Source organism: Chanos chanos, chromosome 12 (genome assembly GCF_902362185.1).
Source record: "Chanos chanos chromosome 12, fChaCha1.1, whole genome shotgun sequence".
NCBI classification, from domain to species: domain Eukaryota; kingdom Metazoa; phylum Chordata; class Actinopteri; order Gonorynchiformes; family Chanidae; genus Chanos; species Chanos chanos.
The window spans coordinates 12,683,005-12,700,163 of record NC_044506.1 but is presented as its reverse complement, the minus strand read 5'-3'; the positions used below and the strand labels follow the sequence as shown (position 1 = coordinate 12,700,163).

At 41.0% G+C, this 17,159-nt stretch overlaps 1 protein-coding gene across 1 annotated transcript in view; it reads left to right on the top strand.

The window, feature by feature from the left end:
- akap9 (A kinase (PRKA) anchor protein 9) overlaps nt 1–17,159 on the top strand; it is a 58,059-nt gene that overhangs the window by 23,799 nt on the left and 17,101 nt on the right. The window contains exons 19-26 of the mRNA XM_030788496.1: nt 2,273–2,389; nt 3,537–3,649; nt 3,891–4,105; nt 6,163–6,395; nt 10,260–10,422; nt 13,260–13,472; nt 15,939–16,171; nt 16,456–16,575. Coding sequence (XP_030644356.1) covers nt 2,273–2,389; nt 3,537–3,649; nt 3,891–4,105; nt 6,163–6,395; nt 10,260–10,422; nt 13,260–13,472; nt 15,939–16,171; nt 16,456–16,575 — 1,407 coding nt within the window. The remainder of the gene's footprint in view (nt 1–2,272; nt 2,390–3,536; nt 3,650–3,890; nt 4,106–6,162; nt 6,396–10,259; nt 10,423–13,259; nt 13,473–15,938; nt 16,172–16,455; nt 16,576–17,159) is intronic.

Sequence of the window (17,159 nt, the reverse complement as noted above, 5' to 3'; positions counted from 1 at the left end):
GAACCGTTGTGCAAAATCAATGAAGGCTCTGTCAGAGCAGTGAGTTATAAGAATTATATTTAGCATCACATTTTCAGCACATCCCAGAGCAGGCCCATGGTGTTTGAAAGTTTTTGTAAAGAAAAATTTTTGAACCGGCAGAAAGAACACGTTGTGCTACTGGTAAGAACAACTTTATTTATGATGTTATGTATTCATCGATTTTGTGGCGGTTTCCTTATGCGTTCCTTATATGTTATACATGTATATTTGTGATATCACTAAAATTAATAAGACATGAAGCAGGATGGTTTAATGTGAGAAGATGCGGTTATGCTTAAGGCCAAATTCATTTGCAGTTTTGCTGAGACGGTATTTTAATTAAAGTCCATGTCAGCATTTTTGATTGATTAGGCCTCTGAACATAATAACTATTTGTTTTGGAGTGCTTGTCTCCAAGTGCATGTGTCTATGCACACACATCAGGAAGTGTGGTGTGTGAACAACCTACAACTTAGCCAAATCTGATTTTGTTCTCTCTCTCTCAACCCCCTCCCCTCTCCATCAGGCTTTTCACTAGACGTTTAATGCATGGTTACACACGCTGGCTACTGCTTTAATGTACTTTTGACATGATGAGAATCAAGCTCTTCACCCCAGGGTTGAGCAGGCTAATGTTTAAAATACTGCTGAGACTGTTCCAGAACAATCCAAGGAAGAGACTGTACTTATGCCCTCTCTAATAATCTCATATAGGACGTTTGAGTCGGCAGCAGTTAACCGAGTATTTGGGGGTTGTTGTCACATTTGAAATTAAATGCGGTACATTTTTTTAACAGATAATGTAACTCTGGAGCCATATATGTTCGAGTGGTGAAGTCTTTAGTGCACTGTGGCCCCATGTACAGTGAATCACAGAGTCTAATTATCATTATCTACTCAGACAGCAGAATGGATCTCTTACGTCTCAGCATTGTCTTAAGGCTTTGGAATGAATCATTGTAATTACGGCATGCTGACATGCTAGTCCATTTAGGTTCAGCGTGGTGTTTCAGTTGGGACTAATCGAGCATAATTCAGAACTCTATCCAGTTGGAGTTAAAATCTAATGGTTGTCTAGTAACACTGCATGTGTGTGGTAGATATACTGAAGAAATCCTACACCATACAGTCTAATGTAGATGACTCCATATAGTACACAGTATTAGACTGTGCATATATAGTCAGTAGTCATAGTTGAACAGACAACATATAGGGAATAAAGGAGTATTTCAGTTTTGGTAAATTAGTTTTTATTTCCTTTGTATTAGATTCCTCCCAGTTTTAATCCATATGAGTATCTCTGTACACCCAGTGCTGGGATCTAGTGTAATCCGTGATTATAAACAACAAATGGTGGAGTCAGTGACAGTATGACAGAGTCTAAAGTGATCAAGTGACTGTGTAAAGCTAGAGTCTAACTGAATGTCGGTCTCTAACTGTAACATAGTGTAACGTAGTTGAGTGCCTGTGTACAGTTGGTTGGGAGGGTTGGAGATGGAGATGCTGAGATGTTGGAGGAGCTACAGCTAGAGCTTGTTCAGCAGGAGCAGGAGCACCAGCGGGTGCTGGAGGCTCTCAGGTGCTCCCACGCCCAGCAGCTTGAGTTCCATAGAGATCAGCAGCAACTCCTCACTGCTCAACTGGACAGCCTGCAAGCTCAGCTCCAACACATACAGGCCAGTTCTGTGTTAGAAGCACTCTGCTCTCTTGGGTCCTTTTGCAGTGATATTTCATGTGGATTTGACTGTGTGTATTTGTTACTCTCAGCCCTGAGCTATCCAAAGATGTGTACTTGTGGTTTGGTTTTGCATGGTTTATCATGCTACCTGGAGCTTTAACTTGGTCCTTTGTGCTCTCGCAACAAATTCTATATTATTAGCACTGAAAACGATTCTCCCATCAGCAGAGGTCATGGCAAAGCTCGGGTCTGACACATCTTCTCCTTTTACCTTTGTCTGGAGTTAGTAGATATCACTTAAGGTTTGTGGAGCAGTAGCTTTAGGTCAGTAATATCCCTGGTGTATAGCATGTGTTAAATGGAGTGGTCCAAGATGGCAAAGAAGAAGTAATGCCATGTGCTTATGATCTAAAAGCGAAGATGCTGAAACGTTGTGAAGTGGCGACAGTGCATGTGTATGTTGTTGGTTGACTTTCGTTTATGGTATGATAGTATTTCATTTCTACATTTACCAGTTCCTGTCAGAGTGCTCATAACACGATTTTGACTCTTATGTGGCTGGTTTGTTTTTAGCAGAGGGAAGCAGGGATGAAACGGCCATCGGAGGGAGATGAAACAGAGAGAAGAGAAAGGGACGGAAGAGAGAAACGTCGGCCCGGCATGCAAAACAGAAGCACACAGACAGAAAAGGTAATCAGCAGATACATGAATGAAGTTTTGCCTAATAAGTCTGTGGTGGTTTGTTTGCTGTGATAAAGTAGAGAAATTAGCACAGGTATACCTGCCCTCGCCACAGGTTTTCAAAGTCTCATTCAATTTTTTTTGTTTGTTTGTTTGTTACACGAAAACAAATAAACAAAGTTCCTCAGTCACATTTTTGTGTTATTTTGACAATAACAATATCTGTATCAAACCCTCGTTCTGTTTATCAGTAGATGTCATAGTTTTCACACAAAACATAACCTTGTTGAGTCTGACACTGACCTGTCAGCTATCACAAACTGCCCTTCTTCTGACTGGTTGTCACCACATCAGTGAGACGTGACTCTGCAAGTTTATTTTATTTATCTATTTATTTATTTTATTTTGTTTTTATATACACTGCAGCGTCCAAAGCATTAGAACTTTCCATCATTTATCTCTAGTCTCTCTGAGGTAACTTTGAACATCATTTACAAAAAGCTCCTCTTTTATGGACCTACTCATTGTTGTGATCAAGCAGAGGTCAGCTTTGAAATTTTTTGAGACATGATGGACAGTCCAAAAATTCTAATTCTAATTCTTCACTTGAATGGGTATTGTTGAATGTAATCGTGAATTGATCCCAACTCTGTTTGCCCCTATCTTTCAGTGAGACTGAAATCCTTTTTTAATTAGTGGTCTATTCTAAGAGGAAGTATTACTCTGCTGTTGCAATTTGAGTTACTAGGCTTTTCCTGTTGTGATGCTGATTTAAACTTACAATAAACTGGTGATCCAACTGGCTCTACCCAAAACAAACAGCACTTTTCTACTCCACCAAGAGGTGGAGCCTGTCGCCAGAGCAACCATTCAACACAGGTGCACTTATTGCCATAGCAGCACAAAGATAGTAGTGTTTCTGCCCTTGTGACTTTATGCCACAGGCTCCGCAGTGCCCATGCATTTGAATACACTTTTATCAATGGTCATTTGGACGATGGTTCAGAACTAATGCATACACACTGATCTGGGAGAGCATAAGGAAACTTTGGCTTAATCATTTTAAGATGACCTTTTTTAGAGTCTCTTACTTAGTGCCCGAGAAATGACTGGGTTTCTCTCTGTCTTCTCCTTACTACCCATGCACATGCTACAGAGGAGAGGAGAGGAGGAACTGGAGGAAGTGAAAAAAGCCTCTGAACAAGTAGTGACATCACGATCCTCGTCCCAAGGCCGAGATCCCTCTCCAGATATTATAACAACTGAAAGGTAAGGAGATGGGGGGAAAAAACGATGTACGCCAATTTTATTGATTATATAGTCATGTATTCTTACTGTGACTATGTAACATCTACGATGTCATGCAAAACAGTTAAATGTAAGGTGTTAAAAGTGCATTTGAATAATTGACTTCAAATCAGATGTCACTCCAGTGGTCTTGCCATTCGAGCTTGAGGAGCAGCTTTTGGACTGGAGTCACTGGAAACTCACGTGTCTCTTCCCTGTGTAGAAACTTGCTGAGGAAGGCCAATGAGAGTCTGCGACAGGTCCTCAGTGACGTGCTGAAGACCACTGCGGCTGCTGAGGAGACTATTGGTCGCTATGTGGAAGGGATCCTGGAGGCCTCCAGTAGGGGGCAGAACCCTCAGCACAGACTCACTTGGCAGCGTGGCTCAGTGGAAACCTTTAAACCTTACAGCAGTTTGACTGCAAGACCAGGAGCAGGTCAGTGCTAACCTTAGGGTGACCACATAGTGAGAGCAGTTTTAACATTGGTGTTCATCAGTTTACTGCTCAACTGACCACAGGAAATGTTTTGCCTGCTCAGCCTGGTACCCTTTGCTGGGTCCAAGGATATTGCAGATATCTCTTATACTTGATTGTTGTCATGTTGTCAGGAAAATCAGTATAAAATTTAAAAACGGTGACGTAATACCACTTTGTTCTGTGTCATTGGGATTTCCCTCTGGAGATGGGATTCAGTATGTCAAAAGGTTGGGATTGTTGACTTGTGATTGGAGTCTAAACAGTTGAGAAGTGTATTTGGGGCACAGATGACGGCATGGTATAGTATAAATCTAAAAAATGCTTGACCAGTTTTCAAAATGAGAGTTTTAACAAGTGAGCAATAAATGTTACTGGATGTAACTCTCAGTATTTTCACAGAGATAAGTAAGTAATTCTTTTTGGAGTATAACAGTTGTTACAGATGACTGTTCCCACAGGAACTACACAGAAGTGTTGAAACAACCTTAAACAGCTGTCTAATTTTATCAAACCTCTCTGGTCACGAATGAGCAAAATTTCACTTTTAAGTCACTTCAGATAAAATTATCTGCGACATGAATAGATGTAAATATAAATGTAAAACATAAGTTCTGTTGTTTGTGTCACTAAATGTAACTCTGCCTCAAATACCATTTCCCACGAAACACAACCACGAGTGCATTCTACCACAGAGACACTCTGCTGAATACACAAAAATGGAGTGCTGTTGTATCTTTATTGTTGTAATAACTCGAATCGCAACCTTGAGTTTATCTTCGTTAAGAAATCACTCTGCACTCTGTTAATGACTAAATTCCAGCGCTGTGTTCCTAAACTTAACATATTAAACATATGAGAGCCATCTGCATACTTCATTTTTCCATAGGCCTGCTCACCTTGTGGGAGTATTCAGTCGTGTGTGAGTAGCCGACCTGCCCTCACAAGCCCCACCGCAGAACTAGGTTAATGATTCAGGGCAATTTTTTTGGTTCAGAGGCTTGAGGCATCTATTTTTTTTTTTTTTTTTTCACTGGGATTGGAATGTGAATAGTATTATCATGTTCAGTTGTGCCCTTTGTCTTGCCAATTCACTTCCATTTTTTTTTTTTTTCTTCTTTATCAGAGCCGTGCTATGCTGTCTTCCAAATACGTTTGTCTCTTCTTTTTTTTTTCTTACAGTGTTTCTTTTATTTTTTGGAATTACTTTGGTTCTATAAAACAAACTATAACCATCACAGAACAACGATTTTGCTTACACAGTCACGCGAGATGCTATCGAGAACCGTATTTTAGTCAGTATTTAGATGTCTGTTTGCTTGGTGTTTTATTTACTGATTTTGTTTGCACACCCAGCTTCTAAAATGAGCCTTGCTTTGTTCTCTGTTTTTATCCTTGAACTGTGGGAAGTGTGTATGAGTGGACGCAAAAAGGGAGAGAGGACAAATCAGGAAGAGATGAGAGATACTTAGAGATTACTTGGTTACAGATGAATGTAGCTTGATGAATATTGATCAGTAGCATCAAAAAGCCTCCTGATACTGTCTCTCTAAATGTGGCTGTCTCCTGCAGTAGAAACACATTCACATCCTGTTGTGTTTTTCACAGTTACCTTTTGATCAGTGACAGCGCAAAATATTTTTATGAGATTATATGAGTGTGTTTTTATTTTTATAAGCTCTTGAAAACTTTGAGAGATTTTTACTTAAGTGACTCAGTGGCGCAATGCTTAAGCAATGCTTTATCTTTGTAAAAGCCAAGAATTAGACTGGCAAAGAAGGGAAGAAAGAAAATACATAAATTAGGTAACTAAGGAGGTTTTTAAAACCTTTAAAAAAACCCAGGAGATGTTTCTAACAGTTTGCTCTATGGATCTGCGCTCCTGATTGTGAGCTAATGCTAAATAATGCGTATCAGTTGTGCTGTTTCCCTTACACTTTCTATGCAATCACCAGTCCAGAGATGGCAAGCAGAGGCACCAGTGCCAGAGACTAACAGAACTCTTTTGTTTTGAGCAGACACTGCTCACGAGAGTTGCCATGGCAGCGAAACGATGGCAGACGACGTGAGCGTTTGGTCAGGCGAGACGGAGACGGACGAGGGTCTGGAGATGTCTCAGCAGCTCACGGAGGGCTCTCTGACAGGGGCGGAGCTACAGCTGGAGAACGAAGAGTATCTCATGAACATCAGCGTGCGCCTGCAGGCCGCCGTGGAGAAGCTTCTGGTGGCCATCACAGAGACCACTAACCAGGTACAGCAAGCGCAAGGCACCAAACAGAACAAGGCTTCCGGCCTTTCGCTCAGGCTTTACAGAAAGGATAAAGCTTACACTGCATGAATCTGGTACCAAACACCACAAATACAGAGGGTCTTAATATGAGAACAGCAGCTGAATGCAAGGTACCACACAGCCGTTTAGCCTCGTACGTCACCGTGTGATCAAGTGTGTCTTAAATGCCTACACGGTTCAGAGGAATGCCTCTCGTAGAGAACAGCAGACAGCTTTAACTCTTTATAAGCTCAGTATGACTTCTTCCTCTTTTGTGGGTTACTCTTAAGTGTCACTTGTTTTGTTTGAACGTGTTTGCTTACTGTTGGTCTTTGCTGTTTGTTGGAGTGAAGGTCTCATAGAACAGGTACAGCGAGAGCATCATAATGACTGTTCCCTACATTGAGGCCTGTGTGTCAGGGCTTTGGCTTAGTGTTTATTCTGTTGCAGTTAGATTACTTTACTGGCCTGAGCAACTTGTTGGTTTAATTTTTCTCTGAAGAGCTAATGCATTTACTCAAAATCTCAAAACACAGGTAGACAGGATATTGCACAAAAAGAACATTTTTCAACATTTTTTCAACATTCTGTTTTAAGCTGTTTGTGATGACGGTGTTTTCCAGAATGCAAAGGTCACTGCTTCAACTCTCTTCCAATTTAGATAAAAACCATAAAAGGACAATATTTAGCTCATCACCTTGTTCAGCATTCTGAGTCATCTCATTATTACTGTTACAAGCTGTCATGTCAGCGGTTGTGTTTTGGGTTTTTTTTTCGAAGTGGGGTATAGTTTTTTCAAAGAGGGGTATATTCAGTTGAATTGAGAGTAGTCTTTTTATAGCTGGTGTCTTTCATGGAGTAGGTTACAGGAATTTTTGAATCACAGAATCACAGTAGGTTAAGAAGGTTACAGGAATTTCTGAATCACATAATTGCTCTGTGATTGTTCTGTGACTTCTTTGCCCCTCTTGTTGCTGTTTTGGCACTTTGAGCGTGAAGGACACATTTGTCACATCTGTGAAAGTGAATTCGGTGAACACGCCAAAAGTATTACAGGGGTGAGATGACTAGCTGTGTTCTCTTTAGCATGTCTGTCCAGTCCTTTTAGAGATGAGACCACAGAGTTGTGCTCATGAGATAATGGAATGGACTCACAATGGGATAAGTCATTCTCAACAGTAGCCTGTTAGACTCAGTGTGATTTACATAGAGATTTGTGTCCTGTGTCCTTAGTATTAACCCTGTCAGTTTGCATTTGTGTGTGTGTGTGTGTGTGTGTGTGTGTGTGTGTGTGTGTGTGTGTGTGTGTTATCAGACTGCATATTACCAAATATATCAAATTTTGATAAGCCCTAATTAGATCTCTTTTTCACTGCAAGTTTATTGATAATTTACAAAAATATCATTCTTCATCCAAGTGAAAATACAGATAAAAGCTCAAAAGTGTTGCCTTATGCTTTGCATGAGTTTGCTTTTTCCTTGGTTACTGAATAGTTCTGTGAAAGATGAGATCGGAAATATGCATATGAAACAAGAAAGGGAAACAGAGCTTATGCAAACACTCTTTTCGTCTGTGCTTGTTGGCATTGTTCTACAGTTAGTGTCCTTTAAACTAAACTGCACTGAAGTATCTGCTTGCTTACCTTAAATCAATAAAAGGCCCCTCTAGGATGTTCACTGAGATTACACGGCAAACCTCAGACCTGTCTGACATTTTAAAAGCCTAATAATCGTTTCATTTTTGAGAGGAATGTCAAGGTGATAAAGACACAAATTTGATCAGATCTTGACATAAAAATAAGTATTGCAGTGTGTTTATGTTTTTTTTTTCATTGGCTTGTAGGGAAGTCCCTCTGGTCAATCATGTACTCATTAGCTGCTTGTTCACAAGGGCAATGAAGTAAGATTGATGAAAGCAGACAGTCAGGAATGTCTGTGATTACCTTCAGTTAGGTCCAGAGAAAAAAAATGGTTTATCAATAACCTTCTCCCAGAGAGAGAGAGAGAGACTGTGACGTGGTAATCACCATAATTTGCCTGTTAGTCATACCAAAAAGGTGAGGTGCATTTTTTTGCTGTGGTATTTCGTGAAATTTTGTTTTGTCAAAAGGTCTTACATGACTACGTGGAATATGAATCCTGTTTGACAAGCTCATGTAGAAGGGTGTGTGTGTGCGTGTGTGTGTGTGTCAAAGTTGTGTGTATTTGCAAACCTACTTGCCCACTTGCCCTGCAGGCTCTGTGACCACACCCCCACTGACATGTATCCTGCACACGCCCACAGATCAGGAAGTGCTCGGCTTTCCTCAGAGAACTGCTTGAATTTGTAGAGTAAAAAAAGAGAGAGAGGAGGGGGGAGAGAGATTGAGTCGAGGGGAGGTGACCCTCCTGATCCTGACACTGTCTGTTTTCAGCCTCGACTGGCTGTTGTGCAAAGCAATTAATGAGGCTTTGCGTTTTTCCCAGTGGAGCGTTGCCACGGAGGCATGGAATTGCTAATGAGTTTCAAGCAGGAGTCACAGAGGGAGAGGGAGTGCTGAGCTCAAAGAGAGTGTGAGTGAGTGAGTGAGTGAGTGAGAGAGAGAGAGAGAGAGAGAAAGCCTTTCAACAACTCGCCTTTACCAGTCTTGTTTGGAATGGATTTGTCTCCACAGGTGGCACTTTTGTAACTTTCTCTTTTTGGGCTTCTTTTACGTCCCTCTCACGCCGCCGGAGCCGCCGCTGTCTGTTCTAACTTGTTTAAGGATTTAAACGCTGACGGTGTTGACTTGGAACGTACTCTGCCTTGTCGACCATGTGAGCGCTTGTGTTTACCCAAGACTCCGGTGCGACACTTCCCTGGAGACTGTTGCTTAGTTCTACAATGTTACTCCTCTCACATGGTGCCAAGGCACTCTCGCTCTTGTCCACATTGTCAGTTATGACACTGGCCTAAGCTCAAGGCTCTTTGGCAGATGATTAGCTGGTACAACAGAAGCCTGGGGACAGAATGGACTCGTACCGGCCCTACATGACGTCCAGCATGCTAGGGAGCGGGTGGGTGGAAGGTCAGGATGAGGATATCTACGAGGTGGAATCTCGCGTTCCTCTACCGCGCCCTTTCCCGTTCCCCACCACCCTAAACGAGAAAAACGCCGTGATAGTTCAGACTCAGATCTCTCACATTAATCACAGGAAAAATGGCCACCTTCTCAAAGTCATCTCTAAAATTTCCCTTCCCACTCCACCTTACACAGTAAGTGTTGTTTTTTTTTTTTTTTGTCCCGTTGCATTTCAGAGAACAGGTGATCCGGTGTGCAGAGGTGAAAAGATTACCTTTATTGTGCTGTAAATGTTGTGGCGTTCCTGCTCACCAGTTGTCGCAAGCGCGTGACCTTTGCTGCTGCAGATATGGAATTCGTGCTTTGTGATGGGTGTTCAGAGACTGTGCTCATCAAAGTTATTGCACGTAGGCAATTCACAGACAATTAAACTATATAGAGGTGTTTTCAATGTGGCCTGCTAACAACTACGGGTCTAAACTGATCTTTCAGCCATTTCTGTGAGAGTCAGAGCTAGGTTAACAAATGGTTAACGTATCAAAACGTGTTACTCAAAACTGGGGTTACCTGTCTAGAAATAATGTAATCATGTGTTCACACAGAGTGTACTGTTCACATTGTCCTTTCAGTGCAGTCTTTTTCCTTTTTTTTTTTATTTTCATCTCTACTACTGATGTGCTGATCTACAAAGTTGACATTGCTAACCGTGCTGCCATGTGTGAGTTTCTGTGGTCCACACTACCACTTGGCAGTATTTGTCAGGTGCTGTGTCTGACCTTCTGTGTCTGCTGTCTTTCTTGGGCAGCTGGAGCACGCCAGGGTGACACAGACAGAGCTGATGCGGGAGTCCTTCAGGCACAATGCGGAGATGGACGAGCTTCTCCGCAAACAAGAGGAGCTGCAAGAGCGACTAGCCGAGGAGGCCAGGGCACGGGAGCAGCTGGCTCTGGAGCTCCACAAGGCAGAAGGTGTGTGTGTGTGTGTGTGTGTGTGTGTGCGCGCGTGCGTGCGTGCGTGCGTGTGTGTGTGTGTGTGTGTGTGTGTGTGTGTGTGTGTATGTGCAGGGACAATAGCCCCTTTTATGCCCCCATGCCTGCCCATCCCCCTTGGACTCTGATTTTAAAGCTCCCACTATACAAGATGCTCTTTAGGAAGGTTTTAGGCTTTGTTTGTGCATACAAATGACCCTCCATTCAGTGGGTGAGAGGAGCAGACAGACAAAAGGTACATGTCTAAAAGGGTTACAGCTTTCAACAGAGGGCCGGTATGAGTACAGATCAAAATATCAGTACAGGATGTAAAACAGTCATTACAACAGCATTATAGAACAGTGCCTTTTTACAATGTTTCTCACCACAACCCCAGCAATGTCTGTCTCTGTGAGGGACAGCTGTACACTAAGATGTGTGACTGCTACACATTCAGCAAACCCCCCCTGCTGTGTCTCTGTTTGCTCTATCCTCTTACTTTTACCCATGTAGAGCTTTGTAAATCAAACACAGTAATGGAAAGATGTATGATAAATGGAGTCAGTTTAAGTTTGTCAAGATGAAAGTGAGTCTCTGTGTCACCAAGAACGAATTGTCCCTTGCTGTTTGTTTGCGTTGTTTAGTTTAGTGTATATGTGCTGTGCCGTCTAAAAAGGATTCTACGTCCTGCAAATGTTTGCCGGTGCCAGGTCATTCTCATGTGATGAGCTGTGTAATTTTCAGGATGTTACTTTTATTATAATAATGTCATTTTTAAAAAAAAAAAAAAAAGTTAGTGTGTGTGTTCAGAAGCTCTCCAGCCTCTGGTGCCGTTGGGATTACAACTGTTTGAAGTTCAGCTTGCACATGAGCAAGGAGCTGTTCCTTGAATGATCTTTGTTTTATGTGATGTGTGCTCTGCTGTCATTTACTGTCATGTGTTTAAACAAGACTCTGGTGGTGAATGACAGGCTGCAATAATGACTCTCTCTAAGGGAGCCAGTCACTAATAGTTTTAGGTGTGTAGTGAAAAACAGGTTTCGGCTGACAAGAGAACTGGCTTATCTGAGGTGTTTCCGACGCAAATGGCAAATACTTTAGACTTGTTTTTGGTGCTTTGACATTATTTACATGTGATTAATTACAGTGCTGGGATAATTATTGTCAGGATTGTGGTCGATTGGTCTGCGGTGCACGTGAAATTGTCGATGAAATTGTTTCTGTGAGATGCGTGTACACTGGCTTTCCCTCTGGGACACTTATTCAATGCTTGGAGTTCGTAAAACTTTGTAAAGAGCTTTGTAAAACACTGTTCTGTCTCAACCATAGAACTGTCCCGGATAGGCCGTCATGCAATAACCAACTTATTTACCCATCATGTATGCATTTCTTTGAATCCAGTGCGTTTCCACATACTTCAAAGCTGTATTTCAAGAGCGTTTAAGTGCTTTTTGATTTGGCCTAACCCCGCCAACAACATGAGCGACAGTGGGTGTACCACATGAATGGATATGCTATATGACTTTTATTCTTGTCATCTGAGAATAATGCCAAGGTGAGGTTCTGGTCTTGGGTGTCAACAGCATTCCATAATGTGGCACACAACTTGTTCTTTGTCATTTTCTTTTCTATGCTTCTTAATCAGAAGTGTCAAAATGACATAGCAGGGTTACTGTTTCAAAGTGACGTGTTTCCCGAACCGTAAACAGTGCTTTCATGGTAATTAGTATTTGTTTAATAAGTTGTGGATTTGCTTTGGGGATCGAAACTTAGGATCGTTTGATATTTAATGAAAGAAAACAGAGCGATGGTGGGGTACTTTTAAAATAATTATTTAAGAATGTCAAGAACCAAAGCATTAAAGACTGTATCACACACTGTATGGGCTGATGTAGCAACACATACCATCACCTCTCCCGCTGTACTGCAGCATGTCCAGTCCTGCTCTCTCTCCTCATCTCTCTGTGTACAGCATTAATCTGAAAGACCCTGAGTGGAGCAGTCACATGCTGTTTGATATTCTCGTCACCCATCAGTTGTCAGGACTGTTTTATGTGTATTATGTGATAGTATCATTTCTCAGCCTAATGTGTTCAGGGTCCAAAGGCAAAACTTTGTTTGTTTGTTTGTTTTTTTTTTAGGAATAACTGTCATTCAGGTGTGTTAATATCCAGGTCTATCTTTATCATCTCACTTTTATCTTTTGGTGTGGCCAAATGTAGCATTGTAGGCTGCTTTGGGTGATACATTTTTACAGTGAAAGCAGCAGTACATTTGAATGACGTGGTAATGGGAATGTGCAGTGACCTGCAATAAATTTGTGCAATAATGGCTCACCATGTGAAGCAAAATCTACAGCTCGTCAAACTAACACTGTCTGGCATTATTGTGATTCACCTTGCCCAATTTGTTTACTCTGAGGTTAGATGCCCCTTTGTGTGTGTGTGTGTGTGTGTGTGTGTGTGTGTGTGTGTATGTGAGAGAGAGAGAGACTGACTCTGTTTTGATTACCTTTGCTATTGAGTAAGTCTTTCAATTCAAATGTTTTATCCTCCCATAATATGAACTAGTTCTGTATTTTGACTGAATATTATTCCACATGTATAATTTTGTTTTTGTGTCAATAAGCATGAAAAGTTAGGCTAAATAATCAAAAAAAGGCTACTGTCCATGTAGGCCATGCTGTATGGAATACACTGAAGCACAGTTATTTGCTGTGTAGTTTAAAATACAGAGACATACAGAGGGCACAGAACAGAAAGAGAAGCAGTGAGCTGCTTCATGTCTCCCATGTGTCTGTGCATGTCTCTGCTGACGGCATCACCTGTGTTCAACAGGACTGATTGATGGCTACACAGGGGAGAGGGCGGCCCTGGAGAAGCAGGTCCGACAGAAGGAGGAGTTACAGCTGCACCTGGAGCAAGAGCTACATTTGACCAGCACCCGCCTGCAGGAGCTGGAATTGGAGCGGCAGCAGATGCAACAGGAGAAAGAGCTGTTGTCACGGCAACAGGACGCCATGAGGGATGGGGCCGGGTCCCGCGAGCTGCGTACGTATCCTGCTGCTCTCCTTTTCTTTTATTAGCACAGAGCTCCAGCAGGCCCAGATCATCAGCAAGCTTAGTGGAGCTTAACCATTTCATAACCCAACTAAATTTAACCCCAATTCAGTCACCTGTGTTCGATATACATTTAAACTGTAAAATTCTCAGCGTAGACACTAATTTCAGCGTGGGATCAGTAACAATCCATGAATGACTTGTGTAACTATGTGTCATGGCCTGAATGCTCAATCTCCTGTAATAGGTTTATGTGACCACTTTGGTTTTTTATTTCATCATATTAAGCACAAAGACAATGACGGAATGTAAAAAATAAAAAAACAGGACATAGCAAATCATCGGAACACATTGTTGATGGTGATGGGAAAAATTTAGGTTTATATTGATTTTCAAGAATGGTTAATTTAAAATGAATCTGTACGAAGTCTTCCACTTCAGCTGTTCGGCCGTATCTGCTACAGAGATCAGATGAAGTTCCATGGATTAGAGTAAATTCCATCCAAAGTCCTCAAAGTGTTCAAAAGTAAAAACATAACAATTCTATTATAGCAGCTGTGATCCTAATATAGATATGCTCCTCTTCACTGAGAAGCTGTGAGAGAATTTGTCTACAGTGAAGGTGAAATGAGAATGAAAGTTCAAGGTGCCAGTCTTCCTTATGAGGATTACAGTGAATTACATGGTTGACTTAGACTCAAAGGTTGTATCTAAATGATGCAAAGACCAGCAGTGATGTGACTTCAGCACAAAACAGTGTTCTCCAAAAGTGACAGGATTGTTTATTAACCTTCATTAAGAGGTCTTTTTCTGATGGATTTGACAAAGATGTATTTTGATTTGAGGTCTTTATTTACTGTTTTGTTTACAGCCTGAATGACCACTAAGTTCTGAATGAGATGGATTGTTTTGCTTAAGTTGTGACAAAGTGATCGCTCTGATAGATTCAGATTAATTAGCTTTATGTGTAAAGGTTAATAACACTAATTTTAATGTGACTCAAAAACGGAGATCATCTAGATACGATAATATTAATCACTCATTAATGTAAAAGGTTCTGAGTGAAGCTACACTGCAACTTCAGCATTTTGAATAGCAAATAGCTATATGCATACGCAAGGTCTCACATGGGTACTGAGATTGCAGGAAACTGCTGATAAAGTGAAGAAAGCCAACTGATGTGGTAAGTATGCCTAGACTGAGGCACCAAACGAAGGAAGACTTTTTCCAAACACAAGAACCTTCACCCTTTCCCTCAAAACTTTGGCTGTGTCTCTGTAGATGCGCTCACTCACACCATCACTTATTGTCTTATCATGTTTCCACTCTTATCCTCTTCTCTCTGCTTCCTTCTCTTCAAGTTCTGTTTTATACTTAAGAGCATGTTGAAATATTTTGCTTTTTTCATTTATTCTCTCCAGGCCTAGTTGAAGCTGCAGTCGATGCAGCACCTGAAGCAGGTGTGTTCACTTTGGGCATGGCCAATATTTCTGTGTCATTGTCTCTAACTGAGTGGCAGTCACCGACTAAACTCAGATCAAGCACCGTTATGATGGCTTGGGGCTTGCTTGCTATGGGCTCACTGATTCACTAACTGCTGCTGAAGCTTTTAATTTAGTCCTAATTCATTTAATATCACACTCTCTGTGTTTTGTGTATTATTTTTTTTGTTTTTTTAGGTTGATTGAAATATTTTAGCATGAGTAAAAGCAGAAAATATAATCAGCACATTTGCTTAATCAGTACCCTAATTGGCAATCATCTTCTACCTGCAGTATCTGATTTCCTCTTAACATTGTTAACATTGGTAGCATTCTTTACTCAGAGGTAGGATGGTTGCTCAATTACGGATATTTCCCCCTGCCTGAAAATGCACATTTGGCATGAAGACCGCAGTTGTTGTTTTTTTCAGCTGTTTTCTTTTGTCTCTGCACTTTCTTATCCTTTTTCTGTTTTAACACCGTGGAGCTTGCTCTCCTCCCCAGTGGAGCTCTGTGGATTGGTTCCGTGGTGACAGTGGGTATTGAAAAAAATCATGTGATTGGATGTGCACTAAATGGGGGAATATCGTGGAGCGGGATTTGTCCTGTCTAATGTGTTGTAGGATGTGGAAATGGAGAACCTGTTGCAGTGAAACTCATGCATAGAAATATTGCAGTAATGTGGAAATAAGAATATAAGGCATAACTTTTTTTGTTTGTGTGTCTGCAGTTGCTTTTGTATTTCTTTATGTGTGATACAAGCTTTATAAAGTCCACTGTGTCTAAAACCACTGGGACATTAATGAAAAATCCTTTAGTAAATTAACTAGATTGTCAGCTATGTTGGCTAAACAGCAACAACGCCTCCATTTTTGCTTCCCTTTCATTTAAATTGACTCAGATCCGTTACTTGTGGAAATCTTGAATCATGGTCTTCCATTTTTATAGAAGTCTTTTGATGGCTCTCCCATTTCAGACCTCCTGGAAGAGACAGAAAAACTTATGAAGGAGAAAGTGGAGGTTCAGCGGCAGGCTGAGAAGGAGAACAGTGAGCTGCTCAAACAGATGAAGGTTCTGGAAGCTGAGCTGGAAGATCAAGTCAGTAAAGTCATCGAGTTGGAGAATGCTCACAGAGTGGAGAGTGCAGACCTGAGGCAACAGATCCAGGCCCTGGAGAAACAGTTGGAGAAGAATAGAAAGTTCCTAGATGTAAGTGCAGGTCTTGACTTGAAATGTTAAGGCACATGAGACATTTAGCATGAGATCCCAGGTGTTAGCGCTCTGAAGACCTGTGCTCTTTAATTACCAAGAGATTAGAGAGTTAATCCTGAATATAAGAATCTCTTTACAGTAGTATAGATTATTGTTTAGATTCTGTGGTTCAAATGTAGTTTAGTACACTGGAGTTTGATTTAATCTATTAGACCTGATAGAAGTGTCAAAGCAAAGAAATTTTTGGATCATTTATTAAATGTTATTATGGTCATTCACAGGAGCAAGCCATCGACAGGGAGCATGAAAGAGACGTCTTCCAGCAGGAAATCCAGAAATTGGAACAGCAGCTGAAAAATTCCCAAAAGCAACAGCCCAGCAATGAACAGAGAAACATAGAGGTATAGAATTATCTCTTTTTTTGTTACCTGAGAGACCCAAAAAGAAAGTTTCGCCCTTCTTTGTTCTCTCACAATGGACGGAGTCGATCACCCAATAGAAACACTGTTTTTTTCCCCTCTTACCCGGGTTACAGGACCTGTGTCATCCCAAACAATTCCAGGCAGAATTGCACAAGCAAATAGAATATGATATCACACTCGTCAGACCAGAACTGTGTCAAGCTAGTGTTGGTGGTTCTCATATTCTCCTTTGCCTGGTCTATGTGTCGCATTTATGTACATAATGAATCATACAGGTCTGAATGTTATACTGCCTCGCCACTGCCTTTGACAAACTGCAGGTTAAGCATTTTTTTATGTTCAGTAGTAAATAAAATGTCAACATTTTTTCATATCCAGTGGAAAAAAATAGATGGTTAGAGTGTTTGTCTATTTATTTATTTGTTTATTTATTTAATTGTTTGCTTGTATATTTATTTAATTATTAAAATTTAGACTTAATTAGTACACTAATCAGACTTTCATTTACATATGTATACTAATATGTAAATATGCAGTAGAGTAAATTAGAATTTTTTTGTACT